Here is a 13,098-nt window from a genome sequence, read left to right on the forward strand (position 1 = left end):
ACCCATCAACAAAAGACTCGGACTGACCATCCATCCCAGAATGAAAAAGAGATCAATGATCTCAATGGGATTCACCTGCATAAATAAAGGTTTGAAATGAAATGAATGCAAATAATTAGCACATGCGAGACAGGCTCATTATGGATATTAATCCGAAACCAAGAAACCCAAAGTCAAATATGCACAGCTGGTTGTCGGACACACGCTCTCAAAGCCATGAGTAGTTTCAGGGTGTGGTTTATTATTGCCGGGCTGTTTTGTTTACTATTAGTGATAGTATCATCACCAACCGTCCATTTGTGCCAATGCACAGTGAATTGGCTGTTATTTGCAATGGAAGCTGCCTAATCCGTCTGCCAGCTGAGTCATAAATATCGTCTGCTAGTGCGCAATGCTGGGATCATTAGGATCATTTATAATTATTCTTGATTATTCTTGACGCAATCTAATGTATGACCAATCAATCCTGAATGACAGTAACAGTAGTTATTTCCTTCACATACTCCTTAAAACAAATACAATACAATTTCAGGAAAATATAAAACACCAGTGGAGAAAATAACAAGAGGGTAAATAAATCCCTGAATGAGCAATTTAAAATATTTTTTTTTATAAAACAAATGTTCAGCACTAACCCAAAAAATCACTTACAAGAACATGTCCGTGTGTCAGATTGAGCCTTACAAAAGCACTTATTATTATATTTATTACATTAGGATCATTTATAATTATTCTTGATTAGGTAGTTTATCTACATGTCAGATTTATAACTCATGATAATGTTATGAGGTGAAGTTGTCTCACAGTGAAATGCTCAGATGGAAAATTAAAGTGTGTGTCCACGTGCTTCAGGAACAGCTTTCCCCTCAGCTGCTCAGAAAAGGTGTGTCACCGGTGTGACGTCACGGCTGTACCTGAGTTTCGGTGAGGAGAGGGGAAGGGCCGAGCCCGAGTGAACAACACCAGAGTTCCCCGGGAACAATTTGTTGTTATTCTCTCACACCTTCGTCCAAATGATTATCTATTAACATTTCCTTCGAGGGAATCTGCGACACTTCGGGTTTTTGCAGAGGAAACGCGGTTTATTCTCCAGCTGCTGGTGAGCAGGCCAAGGACAGACCTCTCCAACTTCCTGGTTCACCACAGGTATGTGTCGTTCTTTAGTATCGTGTTTGGTCGCTTTTTAACCTGAATTATTTTTAATTGAATCTCACGTTTATATATATATACTCTGAACTATTAAACACGGGGTATAATCTCCGAGCAGAGCTAGTTATATGACAAACAAGTGCTTATATAATCAATAGTATCCCGACTTTCAAAGTGTGCCTGTCTAAAAATGTTTGGATAACCCGGACGCGCAGGATTTCTGGGAACACTGCTGCACCATTGTTAGTCACTGAGAGTGTTTAAACTCTCTGGCTATTGGGGAGATGATTCACAGTAATAATCCACAGTGGACTGATCGGTGTGTGTTGTCTTGTCTTTCAGGATGTCGGTCACCCCTCGACGTGTCCGCCTGAAGCCCTGGCTGGTGTCTCAGGTGTCCAGCGGGCGATACCCGGGGCTGGTGTGGATTGAGCGCGAGGCCATGCGCTTCAAGATCCCATGGAAACACGCGACACGACATACACCGCAGCACGAGGACGAGGACACCATATTTAAGGTTAACCTAAACTTAACAGATGTCATGGTTGAGCTAAAAGAGGAATGAATGTAGGCCATGACACGAAGTGTTTGTTTATCCCGAGGCAGAGCTTGTACATGTTGGCACTGCTGCACAGGTAGGGAACTGGGTCCTCTTTTTTTTTGGCAAGGTTATTAAATACGCTTTTACAAGTTAAAAAAAGACAAAACTATTTGCATGTGGCCTACCTGGCATTACATCTGGTTATGCAGTTGCATCACAAGGCCTCCCAGTTCCACAAAATGACAGTTATTTAATCATGGCCATGTTTTGCTTATGAAAGCGTTGCTTCTTATTTGTCCCTTTTCACCTGATAAACAATTTGAGAAAGTGAACATTTGCTATATCGGTGTAACTTGAGACATACTAAACCCTTTTTGTACTGAGCACATTAATTGGGTGAAATATTTAGGGATGACAAATCTCTTGTATTTTCTACATATTTAGCTATATATGGTGGCGAAGTCCATAGGGACTTGACTTGGCTTGGCAACTGGAAGGTCACCAGTTCAAGTCCCGGAAAGACCAAGTGCTACCGAGGTGTCCCTGACAAGGCACCATTCCCTACACTGCTCCCCGGGCGGCGTACATAATGGCAGCCGACTGCTCCTAACACTAGGATGGGTCAAATGCAGAGAAACCGTTTCGTTACATAGTACCTGTACTACGTAATGACAATAAGTTCAATCTTCTTCAATTATATATGTAAATGATTTTCATGGATACCCCACAAAGTGCAACTACCTTTGAGAAAGACAGTACAAATATGTGGATTCAGTGCAGGAATGTAAAACTGGACTCTGATATTGATACCTCCGTTGTGTTTAAATGTTCCTCCAGGCGTGGGCTGTGGAGACGGGGAAGTTCCAAGAGGGCGTTGATGAACCTGATCCAGCCAAGTGGAAAGCCCAGCTTCGATGTGCTCTGAACAAAAGCAGAGAGTTCCACCTAGTCTACGATGGCACCAAAGAGGTCCCCATGAATCCTCTGAAGATTTATGATGTGTGCGACATTCCACAGCCCCTCAGTAACCAAGGTAAACAAGAGCTGCTTAAATATGAGTGATTAATTTTTCCTCCTTAATTTGGTGTTTTTCTTTTGAATTTCAATTGATTTTGTCATTTTTACCCCACAGGTTCCTCAGATGGTGGTTCTTGGACTCCACATGATGATGATGGTGGTGACGAAGATATTCCAGATACACCAGAGTCTCTCCCTCCGTACCCATCCAATGGTGAATATCTTCTCCTCATACTTAATGCATTTTCTACCCTTAATTTCCTAGCAGTATATCAAAAACCCTCTTCTCTATTATCTCCTCATTTAGGTACCAGTCCCTCTCCTCTCATTATGTGGTCTCCTATGAGCTCTGGATCCCCCATGCAACCTTCCAGTTGTCCCCCTTCAAATGAGGTCTGGCCCAAAGAGGAGCCTGTTAAAATCTGGCCTAAAGAGGAGCCCGTGGATGTGGAGATGCACCCCACACCCCTGAGTGAAATGCCCCATGCTCCTCTGCCTGACGTCCCAATGCATCCCCCTTCTCTACCTGAAGTATTCTTCGCCTCTCCAGAGACGTGGATCAGTTCCCTCCCGAGTAAGCATGCACTTCTTCTATTGAGGAAATCACTGCACATCATAAAAGAGACAGTCAACCAAAAGGAATTAATTTGTTTCTCTTTCCAAAACAGATTTTGTATTATCGGCTACTGTAGCTCAACCTGGTCCATTCATTTCCTAACATAGGGCATTGTAGTCTTTTTTTTAAACAATACCAAAAAACAATCACTTAAGAACAATTTTGTGAGTATTAACATAACCGGTATGATGGCACAGGTCAGCCAGTGAACTATGTGTCGTATTGTTATATTTGTGTTTTTAGAGAACATTGAAAGTCTATGGCATCGATGAATTAGCAGCAGGGCCAATACTTGTTAGAAGGATCAATATAAGTACAATTATGTAAAAGTTTGAATTAAAGCAGAAATGTCGTACATGGGTTTAAAATAAGTCTGCTTTTGTCTCTGTACCAGTGACAGACCTGGAGGTGCAGTTCCTGTACAGAGGGAAGGAGATGTGTCCCACAGGGAACATCAGTAACCCTCAGGGCTGCAGGCTGTTCTACGGAGACCTCGGCCCCATGGTCAACCAGGAGGAGCTGTTCGGGCCGGTGAACCTGGAACAGCTACGCTTTCCGACCACGGAGCACATTGCCAATGAGAAGCAGAGGATTTTCACTAACCGCCTGCTGGATGTGATGGACAGAGGCCTCATCCTGGAGGTCAGCGGTCACGACATCTATGCAGTGCGTCTCTGCCAGTGCAAGGTGTACTGGTCCGGTCCCTGTGCTCCAAACCCTGCTGCACCAAATCTCATAGAGCGCCAGAGAAAGATCAAACTCTTTTGCCTGGAGTCTTTTCTCAGTGGTAAGAAAAACTCACCTTTACCATGCAGATTTGATTGAAGTCATGGTCTTTGCTCATTTAAAAAAAATTATATTCTTTAATCCGCAAATCTAATCCTAATAAATGTGTCTCCATGGTGTTCAGGAGTAATCGCCCACCAACGTGGCCAGACACCAATCCCTCCTCTATTTGAAATCAACCTATGTTTTGGAGAGGAGTGGCCTGATGGCAGGCCCAAAGAGAGAAAACTTATCATGGTTCAGGTGAGAAATGTTGTTCAAATATGTGTGCTCATTGCAGGACAATACAGGCCAGTGATCAGCAGTCTACACCTCATACTTGTGCATGAACAAACTTCATCTCTGTTTAACAGCAGTTGAAATAATAGTTTACTCAAAAATAATATAAATGTGCTTAAATATTTAGCATGAAAATGGTTTTTATAAAAGACCCAGAAAAAGATATCCTCATTTAACCCTCCTGTTGTCTTCGGGTCAAATCTGACCGATTTACTACTTTCATCAATCATAACTTTTTAGTTTTTTTGATTTGATTGCATTAAGGCTTTATGATATCCTTCACAGTAGACATTTGAACATATACAATTGCTGATCACCACTTTCATTGAATTTTGGATGATTTTGTCAACTTTGTAACACCCATGGTGTTCCTGGTCAAAAATGACCGCCATAAAGAAAAGGAATTGGTAACCATCCGGATCAGATAACACACACAGACACACACACTATATGTGCAGTTAAAACAGGACCGGTCAAATTTGACCGCGAACACCATAGTAAGGGGGGGAAACGAAGACAATAGGAGGGTTAAAGTAGTTTTTTTACTTGATGGAGACATACTTCAATAATATTTTTTGAGTTCATACTTGTATTGGGTTACTAATAAAAGATGTTTACATGCTTTTCTTTCCCTTATTTTTTCTACTGTCCATCTCAATTTACCTGTACTAACCCTCGATCTTGAACGCACTGTTTTATCGCCTCTATCTTTAAGTCTCCCACCGAAAAAATCCCAAACTTGTTTTGAGTTGTCTCTTTGATTGTTTGGCGGTTGGTAGGCACTCCTGTAACATAAACAGAAATGCAAAAGCACTGAAAAAGTGATTTTTGATATGATATGACCACTATTTTAAAGACAATAGAAACCGTTTAATTTAACCTTAGCTGCAACCCGTCACATATTTGTTCACATTACTCGTATTTCCCGTTTTAATCCTGAGGAACAACTATTCATCCGTGTTACATGCGAACCTCAGGCAATCAATACTTTGTTTTCAGAGTGCCTGATTGTGTGACTCATATTGGTCCTCTCTCCCTGCTCTGTCCTGCAGATTATTCCAGTGGTGGCACGTATGATAAGCGAGATGTTTTCAGGGGACAGCACGCGGTCCTTCGACAGCGGCAGCGTTCGCCTGCAGATCTCAATCCCAGATATCAAAGACAACATAGTGACCCACCTAAAGCAGCTGTACTGCCTGCTGCAGACCCACCAGGGCCAGGACGGGTGGACATTGCCCCCCGGCCCGGGCCTGAACATTGTCCAGGCTATGCAGGCACAGTGAAGCAGCCCACACTGAACCAACATATATCATATATCACATTATATCACTGTATGTTCCACAGTGCTACCTACTGAGAGTTGCCTACTGTTGGGAAATAAGTACTTGTGTGTATGTGCAATCATATTTAGAAGTTTAAACACTATACTGTTGGATTATAGTACTTTCCTCTTGTAAAGTGCTTTCACTATACTTTTCTGTAAATAGAAGTAGTGACTTTAAGCCTGCAGTGTGCAGGAACTACAGACAGCTGCGTTGACTGCATGGGCCAAAGTCCTGCTTTCTGCCAGGGGACATTTAAGTTAACTTAGTTAATGAGTTACAGTTCGCCCCATGCTCTATTTATACAAAACTGACCAATGATTACCAAACTTTCCTGCAGTCGAGACACCGTGCAGAATACCTTTTATGTTTTGATCTCATATACATTTATATAAAATATAGGCAAATATTAATTAAAGTATGGATGTTATTTTTCTTCTATTCATGTACTACTTTAAACTGGCTATTTGGCCCCATTTATCCTGCCAGCATATTGGGTGTTTCAACTCTTTTAACAAATGTTGGACAATAAGGTCTTCCCATTTGACATAATTGGCAGTTGTCTAGTCACCTCATCTGCAGTGTTGTCTTCAGTTATTTTACTTTTTTCCATCTGTATTGTAGTCTATTTTTGTAAACATATATTTGATTTTTAAGCTATGTATTGTTTCCAGACAACCATTTAACTAAACAATATTCAGCTACATGGGTCTGTTTTAACATGGATGCCACTGCACTTTGGAGTGCTGAATTATGTTTTATGTCTAGTTGAATTTATCCTGTGATTGTATGTTTATTTTATCAATAAAAATGCAGAAATGATAATGGTGTTTATGAATTACTTTTAATGGTGACACACACAGGTAACTTGTTTCTTTTAAAAATGGTAAAATATTTTACTTTTGTTCACAAGTGCTTGTTTACTTTTCTGACTTTACTGATGAGGCTGCAGCTTGACAGATTTGAGTGACCTGCAGTTCAGCACCGGATGTGCTCATGCAGCATTGTTGACCTCTAGTGGTTTTGTTTAACAATAGCAAAGGGGGGTTTGTAGGTTAATTTTCAATAGATTTTCTGCCATCTGATGATAGTAGTTAGTTGCCAAATATAATCATCAGAGCGACCAATATATGATGTCTAATTGTGGCAGAAAACTAACAAAGTAGGTTAGAAATGTATATCATTCAGAATTTCCACCATATTGAAAATATCTTAGGTTTGTGTCATTCAAGCATTGGGGTCACATGGTTAGAACAAGTGGTGGGGGACACTACTGCATTCAGCCCCCCCTGTGCCAACAATACACACATGCTTACAATTCTAAAAAAGTATCCTAATGCAAAGTGGTGGGGACAACATTGGCCATCTCCAAAAGTGGTGGGGGCCATGTCCCCAGCGTCCCGGCTACATGACGACGTCAATGCTATCAAGTATGTATTGACAATGAAAACCCTCTGATTAAGAGCAAGGGCTCGGGTGTGAGCTGACCGTCCTCTGACTGCTGGCAGTCGGTTAGACAGAGAGGGAAAAGCCGCCGCTGGATCTTGAGTGTTGTCTGACATCCCATCCATAGACTGTATATCCCATCGAACAAGCTGCTGCTTTGACAACAACAGTCGGTTTCTAGGCAACACAACAACAACCTGGCGAGCATGGCGGAGAGCAAGCAGAGTGCAGGTTCGTATGAGTTAGAAAATTCACTTACCAACTTTCTACAGTCACACAACAATAAGGGAATTGTCTTAATAACGATAAAGTTGTTTTCGCTTGAAAGATTTGAGTTATTTCTGATCAGTAAGACAGAAAAGGATAGATAGGCTGCTACTTTGTTAAAGCTCTAATGCAAAGTTTGAGGTAATATGCCGTTGGAAACCACTGAACATGTGTTTGTATCGGAATCTTTTAGTAGTCCAACATAGGGGACATTTACACAGTTACAACAAAGAGACAATTCTGATCAAATATAATACAGTGTTTAGTTAAAGGTGGGGTAGGTAAATTTGAGAAACCGGCTCGAGATCGCTAGAATTTGAAAATACACAGCTGGAGAAAATCTGCCACTTCCTTACAGAGCCCCTCCTCCAACACACACGAACGCGCACATGAGATAAGTTTGTGCCCCGATGGAAGGCTGACAGGCAGGTAGACCATCCAGTTATTTTAGCCGGTCCGGCTAAAATAACTGGCCGTACTTTTTACAGTATTACGGCTTCCACAGATGACGTTTTTTTATGGATTTTTTGTCAAAGCACTTAAGATATTCATTGCTATCGGGATGTTAAGAGCATTCCATGGAATATAACAAAAAGTGTATCTCGAGCCGGTTTCTCAAACTTACCTACCCCACCTTTAAAGGTAGGGTAGGTAATTCAATTCAGAAACACTTTTTGTTATATTCCATGGAATGCTCTTAACATCCCGATAGCAATGAATACATTAAATGCTTTGACTAAATGTCATACAGTCATCTGTGGAAGCCGTGGCGCTGTAAAAAGCACGACCAATCATCTTAGCTGGCCTGGCTAAAGTAACTGGATGGCCTACCTGCCTGTCAGCCTTCCATCTCGTGCTCTGTAAGGAAGATGTATTTCGGCTGCGTACTTTCAAATTCTAGCGCACTCGAGCTGGTTTCTCCATTCTTACCTACCCTACCTTTAAGTGGCAAGCAATCATTAATAAACATTTAAAATCAATGTAACTGCAGGGTGATGGTTTAAGTATGTTTTGCACAGTGTTATATTGCAATATTGTTTAAAAAAACAACAACTATGTATTATTTATATTATACTACATTTCAGTTCTGTTATCCTCATTTCATTTCCTTACATTTTTTATGTTTTGTACAATTTATGTTTGTTTTATATTATGTGTATACAAAATGTATTTACTGCAACTTTTATTAAATGAAACCTGGAACATATTAAATCTATAACACATCTTTATAAAAATGTATTGACTTTTCAAAATGTGGTTGAGAGAGAAAGTAGTAGGATAACACTCACCTCTCTTTACTCTTTAGAAGCCACAGTGTCGGATGTCCAGAAGAAGATCAGAGCAGCGTTTGAAGCGTTTGATTATGAGTCTAACAACACGGTGGATGTCAGGTGAGCTCTGGCAGTACAGAGAGAGGTGGGGATCCCATTGTTCTCCTGGGCTGATACACCAGACTTTTGTAATGTAAAAACACACTTCTCTGAACCCTTTCTTCTTCTTCTTTCTTTCAGTCTTTATTTCGAACAGATTACAAAATAACAAATAACAAATGTGAAAAACAGAATACCGCATTGTTATAATACAGTATTTATCCACATTCATGGTAATATTTGTATATTCAACAAAAAAACAAAAAATGTCTTCATATTAATAATAATAATAAATCATATGTGTCCGAAAGGGAGTAGGAGGAAGCAAATGCTTATTAATTCCCACCCCTTACTTGATCAATGATTGTCCTTTAAATCATTATGCAAGTTATTCCTACATACATTTACATTTATACATACATATACAATAATTTCTCATCTTCAATCACCTCTCTTCATTCTCATAGTTTTCCAAAAAAGTGTTTCTGTACATCCTTTTAAACTGAATTATGCGTGTGCTTTGTTTTAACTCCTGCTCCAAACCATTCCATAAAATCACCCCACAGATTGTTAAACTCATACTTCTCAGAGTTGTTCTGACCTTGAGTTGTTTAAAATGTAGATTTCCTCTCAAAGTATACCCACCCTCTCTGTCTACGAACAATGTTTTTAATTTCCAGGAAGTAGATTATGTCTGGCTCTGTACATGATTTGTGCCGTTTTAAATTTAACCAGATCAATGAACTTCAATATGTGTGACTTCAAAAATAATACATTAGTGTGTTCAAGATATCCAACATTATTGATAACTCTTATAGCCCTTTTTTGTAATGTGCATAACGGCTGTAGGTTGGTTTTGTACGTGTTTCCCCAAATCTCCACACAGTAAATCAGATATGGCAATATTAGTGTGTTATATAAAGTATGCAATGAGTTGTAGTCCAGAATGTATCTGGCTTTTCCCAATATTGCGATAGTTTTAGCCAGTTTTGCTTTTACATGAGTGATATAAGGTTTCCAGCTGATTTTGTGGTCTAAAACCACACCAAGGAACTTAATTTCATATACTCTTTCTATGTGTATGTTATCTAGTATTAATTGTATCTGTGGATTTGTTTTATGTTTTCCAAATAACATAATCTTTGTTTTGCTTATATTTAATGATAATTTGTTTGTGTCAAACCAATGTTTTACTTTAATCATTTCTGCTGTTATCACTTCCATTAGCTCTTTCAAATTGTCACCGGAACACAACATATTAGTATCATCTGCAAATAAAATAAATTTCAATATATTTGATACTCTGCAAATGTCGTTGATGTATATTATGAACAGCTTTGGACCCAACACGGACCCCTGAGGTACTCCACAAGTTATGTTCATGTATTCTGATTTATGTTCACCAATTTCAACAAATTGTTGTCTGTTGCTTAAATAATCTCTCACCCAGTTTAATCCCACCCCTCTGATGGTCATAACTTTAAACACAGTGATTAAAACATGTAATCTTATTACACTTCTAATCAAATAAACACTTACTAATGAGGTGAGGGGCGTATACGCAGTTAATAGTGTGGTCTCTAACATGATGTTTGTTTTCCAGAGAGATTGGCACCATCATATATTCCCTGGGTTGCTTTCCCTCTCAAGCAGACCTACACGACTTAATAGCTGAGGTCAGAACATCGTTTTTTCAATATTTTGTCTATAATAGTTATGGTGACTTACATGTATAGATTGCTTGAAATTGCATCTACTTACTAAAATATGATATCAGTTATGTTAGAAATGTCTCAGCTTGTTGTTAAAAGTTCCAAACTCACTAGCTGTGTCCTGTTCAACCAGGTTGAAGAGGACCAAACAGGATACATCCACTTGGACAGTTTCCTCCCGGTCATGAGTAAAGTGCTGCTGGAGCACAAGTAAGACAGTTATTTGATCTCCAATACACCCGCTTGACTGATGCCAGTACTGATGTTTGGTATCTAATGAGGATAGCTACTGAAGGATTTCACTGAATTAATGTGTAGTAAAAAGGTCTTCCACTGTAACCTGTTGTTGATCATTAAACATTCAGGTGCTTGTTTTGCCACCCAAGAAGATGACATGTCAGATCTCTTTCAATAATGTATGCCACCTTCTTTAAAGATTTGCTTTTCTATGCGGGTAAATGTACGTGTGTGTGTGTGTGTTAGGTTCCCTCCGATCCCCGAGGACCTCCTGCTCCAGGCCTTTGAGGTGAGATCAGCTGTTTACTCATATTCTCCAGTGTTGTAGTTCCCGCGTCTGAACAGTATATAAATAAAGTTGGAGTAAGACCCTTCGAGTCTCTGCAGATATCATACTGTCAGCAGAGTGACACTAACATCAGAGTAACTGATATTTGTTAAAGCATAAAATCAATAACTCTATATTTCCAGGTTCTGGACAAAGAGAAGAAAGGATACCTAGAGCATGAGGAGCTGACAAAGTACATGACACAGGAAGGTAAAAGCAGAAGCCTTCAGGTTTTACTTTGTGACTTGTTGGAGCAGATCATCTCATAGATATTTTTTGTGTGTCTTACATTCCCCCTACTAATTTTTCAAAACATCTTATAATGTACAAACAGTTTTGAAACCATGGCTGTGTTGTTTTTGTGTAAACCAGGTGAGCTCTTCACCCAGGAGGAGGTGGATGAGATGCTGACAGCACTGGCTGACCATGAGAAGAACGTTGTCTACTACAAAGACCTAATCAACCAGCTGACCATTGACCCGGACATGTAGACAATGTCACAGTGTGTCTACAAAAATGCTGGAAAATATTAGAAACACACGTCTGTGTGTTGACTGTATTAATGTAAGTTATTATTATGTTGTGCTAGTTGTTCTGATATGGTATAATATAATAAATGTAAATATCTAAATCCTAACTTTGTGTTTCCAGAATTGTTGAATTTCCTGAATTGTTGAATTCAGATAAATTACAATTTGGTATACATTTCGCATTTTGGGGGGAAAATAAATCAATGCATGTAAGCTTGAAGTTTATATTCATGATTACTTTTTGAAGTATTGTTGTTTCTTAGTAATAACCTAACCTACATATGAATACCTTAAAGTGTTGTTTTGTTTGTTTAACACATTTAAGCATTAAACTATGGTCCAAGTGATGTTAGTAAAAATGTATATTTTTTTATTTTAATTGAAATATATGCGCACCCTTTTTTCACTTAAAAACAGTATAAGTTTCTGATAAACATATTTCATACTTCAGATTGGAAGCTGTTTTGGTTAAGAAAAAGTAAGGAAATAGTGTTAGCTCAACATGATGTAAATAAAGCTTTAAAAGTAAAGGTACTCATCAGGCATTAACTTGAAACTAGAATGTAATCTTGTGACCGTGTTACTCGTCACGGTAGATCTTAACAATAGTTCATACTGTTTGGTAAATCAGATTAATATATGATGCAACTTTGAGCATGTTCTCATAGTTTGTGGGAATAGAAAGTAAAAGTCTAACTTCAGTCCTTGATGTATATAATTCCACTACTGCTTAACAGGCTGGATTTCTGTACATTTTCCAAGTTTTTCATCACCTTACATTTAGGTATTAAAATGAATAGGTGACCCATGTTAGATCTCTATTTTATATCATTTTCACACATAACTTTAGGTTTGGGCTAAATATGGGCATGTTGTTTACCTTGTGTCCATTACATCATTGAGGAATGTATTCTGGTTAATGTTTGACAGAGTGACATAAAAAACAAGGAAGGGCCTGTGGTTGTTTTATTGTGGAGCCAGTCTGCCAAGTAGTTTACACGGTGTGACGGAGATAAGAAGTACTGCAACTAGACGTTTCAAATGTTCTCTCTGAGCTCTTTCTTTAGTATCAGCCCCATATGTACATTAGATTAATACAAAACTGGACGTGGTAGATTCAAAAGAGACTTTGTCATACGCTGCTATCAAGAAATTGCAACAGAAGGAAAGTGTTACAAAGATATGACTGCCCTTAGTTTGTAATACATTTAGCAATCAACTGAACATTTTATCTCTTCTTTCACTGTAGATCTGTTTTATTCACTATAACATGTACCTGCCGTGTTGTAGGCAGTTATCTATGACAGGATTCACACATGTATAGGCCCATACTAATCGTCATTTTAGATTAGGAAGATAAATAAATATGAGCTGACTGAGCATTGTTGCTCAATACTTGTAATCTCACAAAAATGGAAGATGGAAAATGAGAAAAATGCTGATAAGGCATTTCAAGTCTATTTATAGACCTGGAGACCTTTAAGCTTTTCCAGGGTGA

At 39.0% G+C, this 13,098-nt stretch overlaps 2 protein-coding genes across 3 annotated transcripts; both read left to right on the forward strand.

Annotated features, from left to right (window-relative positions):
• Positions 1-893: 893 nt before the first annotated feature.
• irf6 (interferon regulatory factor 6) lies at positions 894-6,535 on the forward strand. Its single transcript, XM_034223944.1, has 8 exons — positions 894-1,146; positions 1,492-1,666; positions 2,528-2,723; positions 2,823-2,921; positions 3,015-3,281; positions 3,718-4,110; positions 4,234-4,352; positions 5,441-6,535. Exons 2-8 carry the CDS (start codon positions 1,493-1,495, stop codon positions 5,669-5,671), a joined length of 1,479 nt encoding a protein of 492 aa, XP_034079835.1. The 5' UTR covers positions 894-1,146; position 1,492; the 3' UTR covers positions 5,672-6,535.
• Positions 6,536-7,186: 651 nt separating this feature from the next.
• efcab2 (EF-hand calcium binding domain 2) lies at positions 7,187-11,707 on the forward strand. 2 transcript variants are annotated; one of them, XM_034223894.1, is made up of 7 exons: positions 7,187-7,387; positions 8,730-8,839; positions 10,397-10,469; positions 10,639-10,715; positions 10,989-11,031; positions 11,214-11,280; positions 11,443-11,707. In XM_034223894.1, the coding sequence occupies exons 2-7, from the start codon at positions 8,745-8,747 to the stop codon at positions 11,559-11,561; spliced, it is 474 nt and encodes a 157-aa protein (XP_034079785.1). In that variant the 5' UTR covers positions 7,187-7,387; positions 8,730-8,744; the 3' UTR covers positions 11,562-11,707. The 2 variants fall into 2 exon arrangements, with proteins under 2 accessions (XP_034079785.1, XP_034079784.1); XM_034223893.1 differs by having other exon boundaries at positions 8,730-8,814.
• Positions 11,708-13,098: the final 1,391 nt, after the last annotated feature.

This window comes from Gymnodraco acuticeps, unplaced genomic scaffold (genome assembly GCF_902827175.1).
Source record: "Gymnodraco acuticeps unplaced genomic scaffold, fGymAcu1.1, whole genome shotgun sequence".
NCBI lineage: Eukaryota > Metazoa > Chordata > Actinopteri > Perciformes > Bathydraconidae > Gymnodraco > Gymnodraco acuticeps.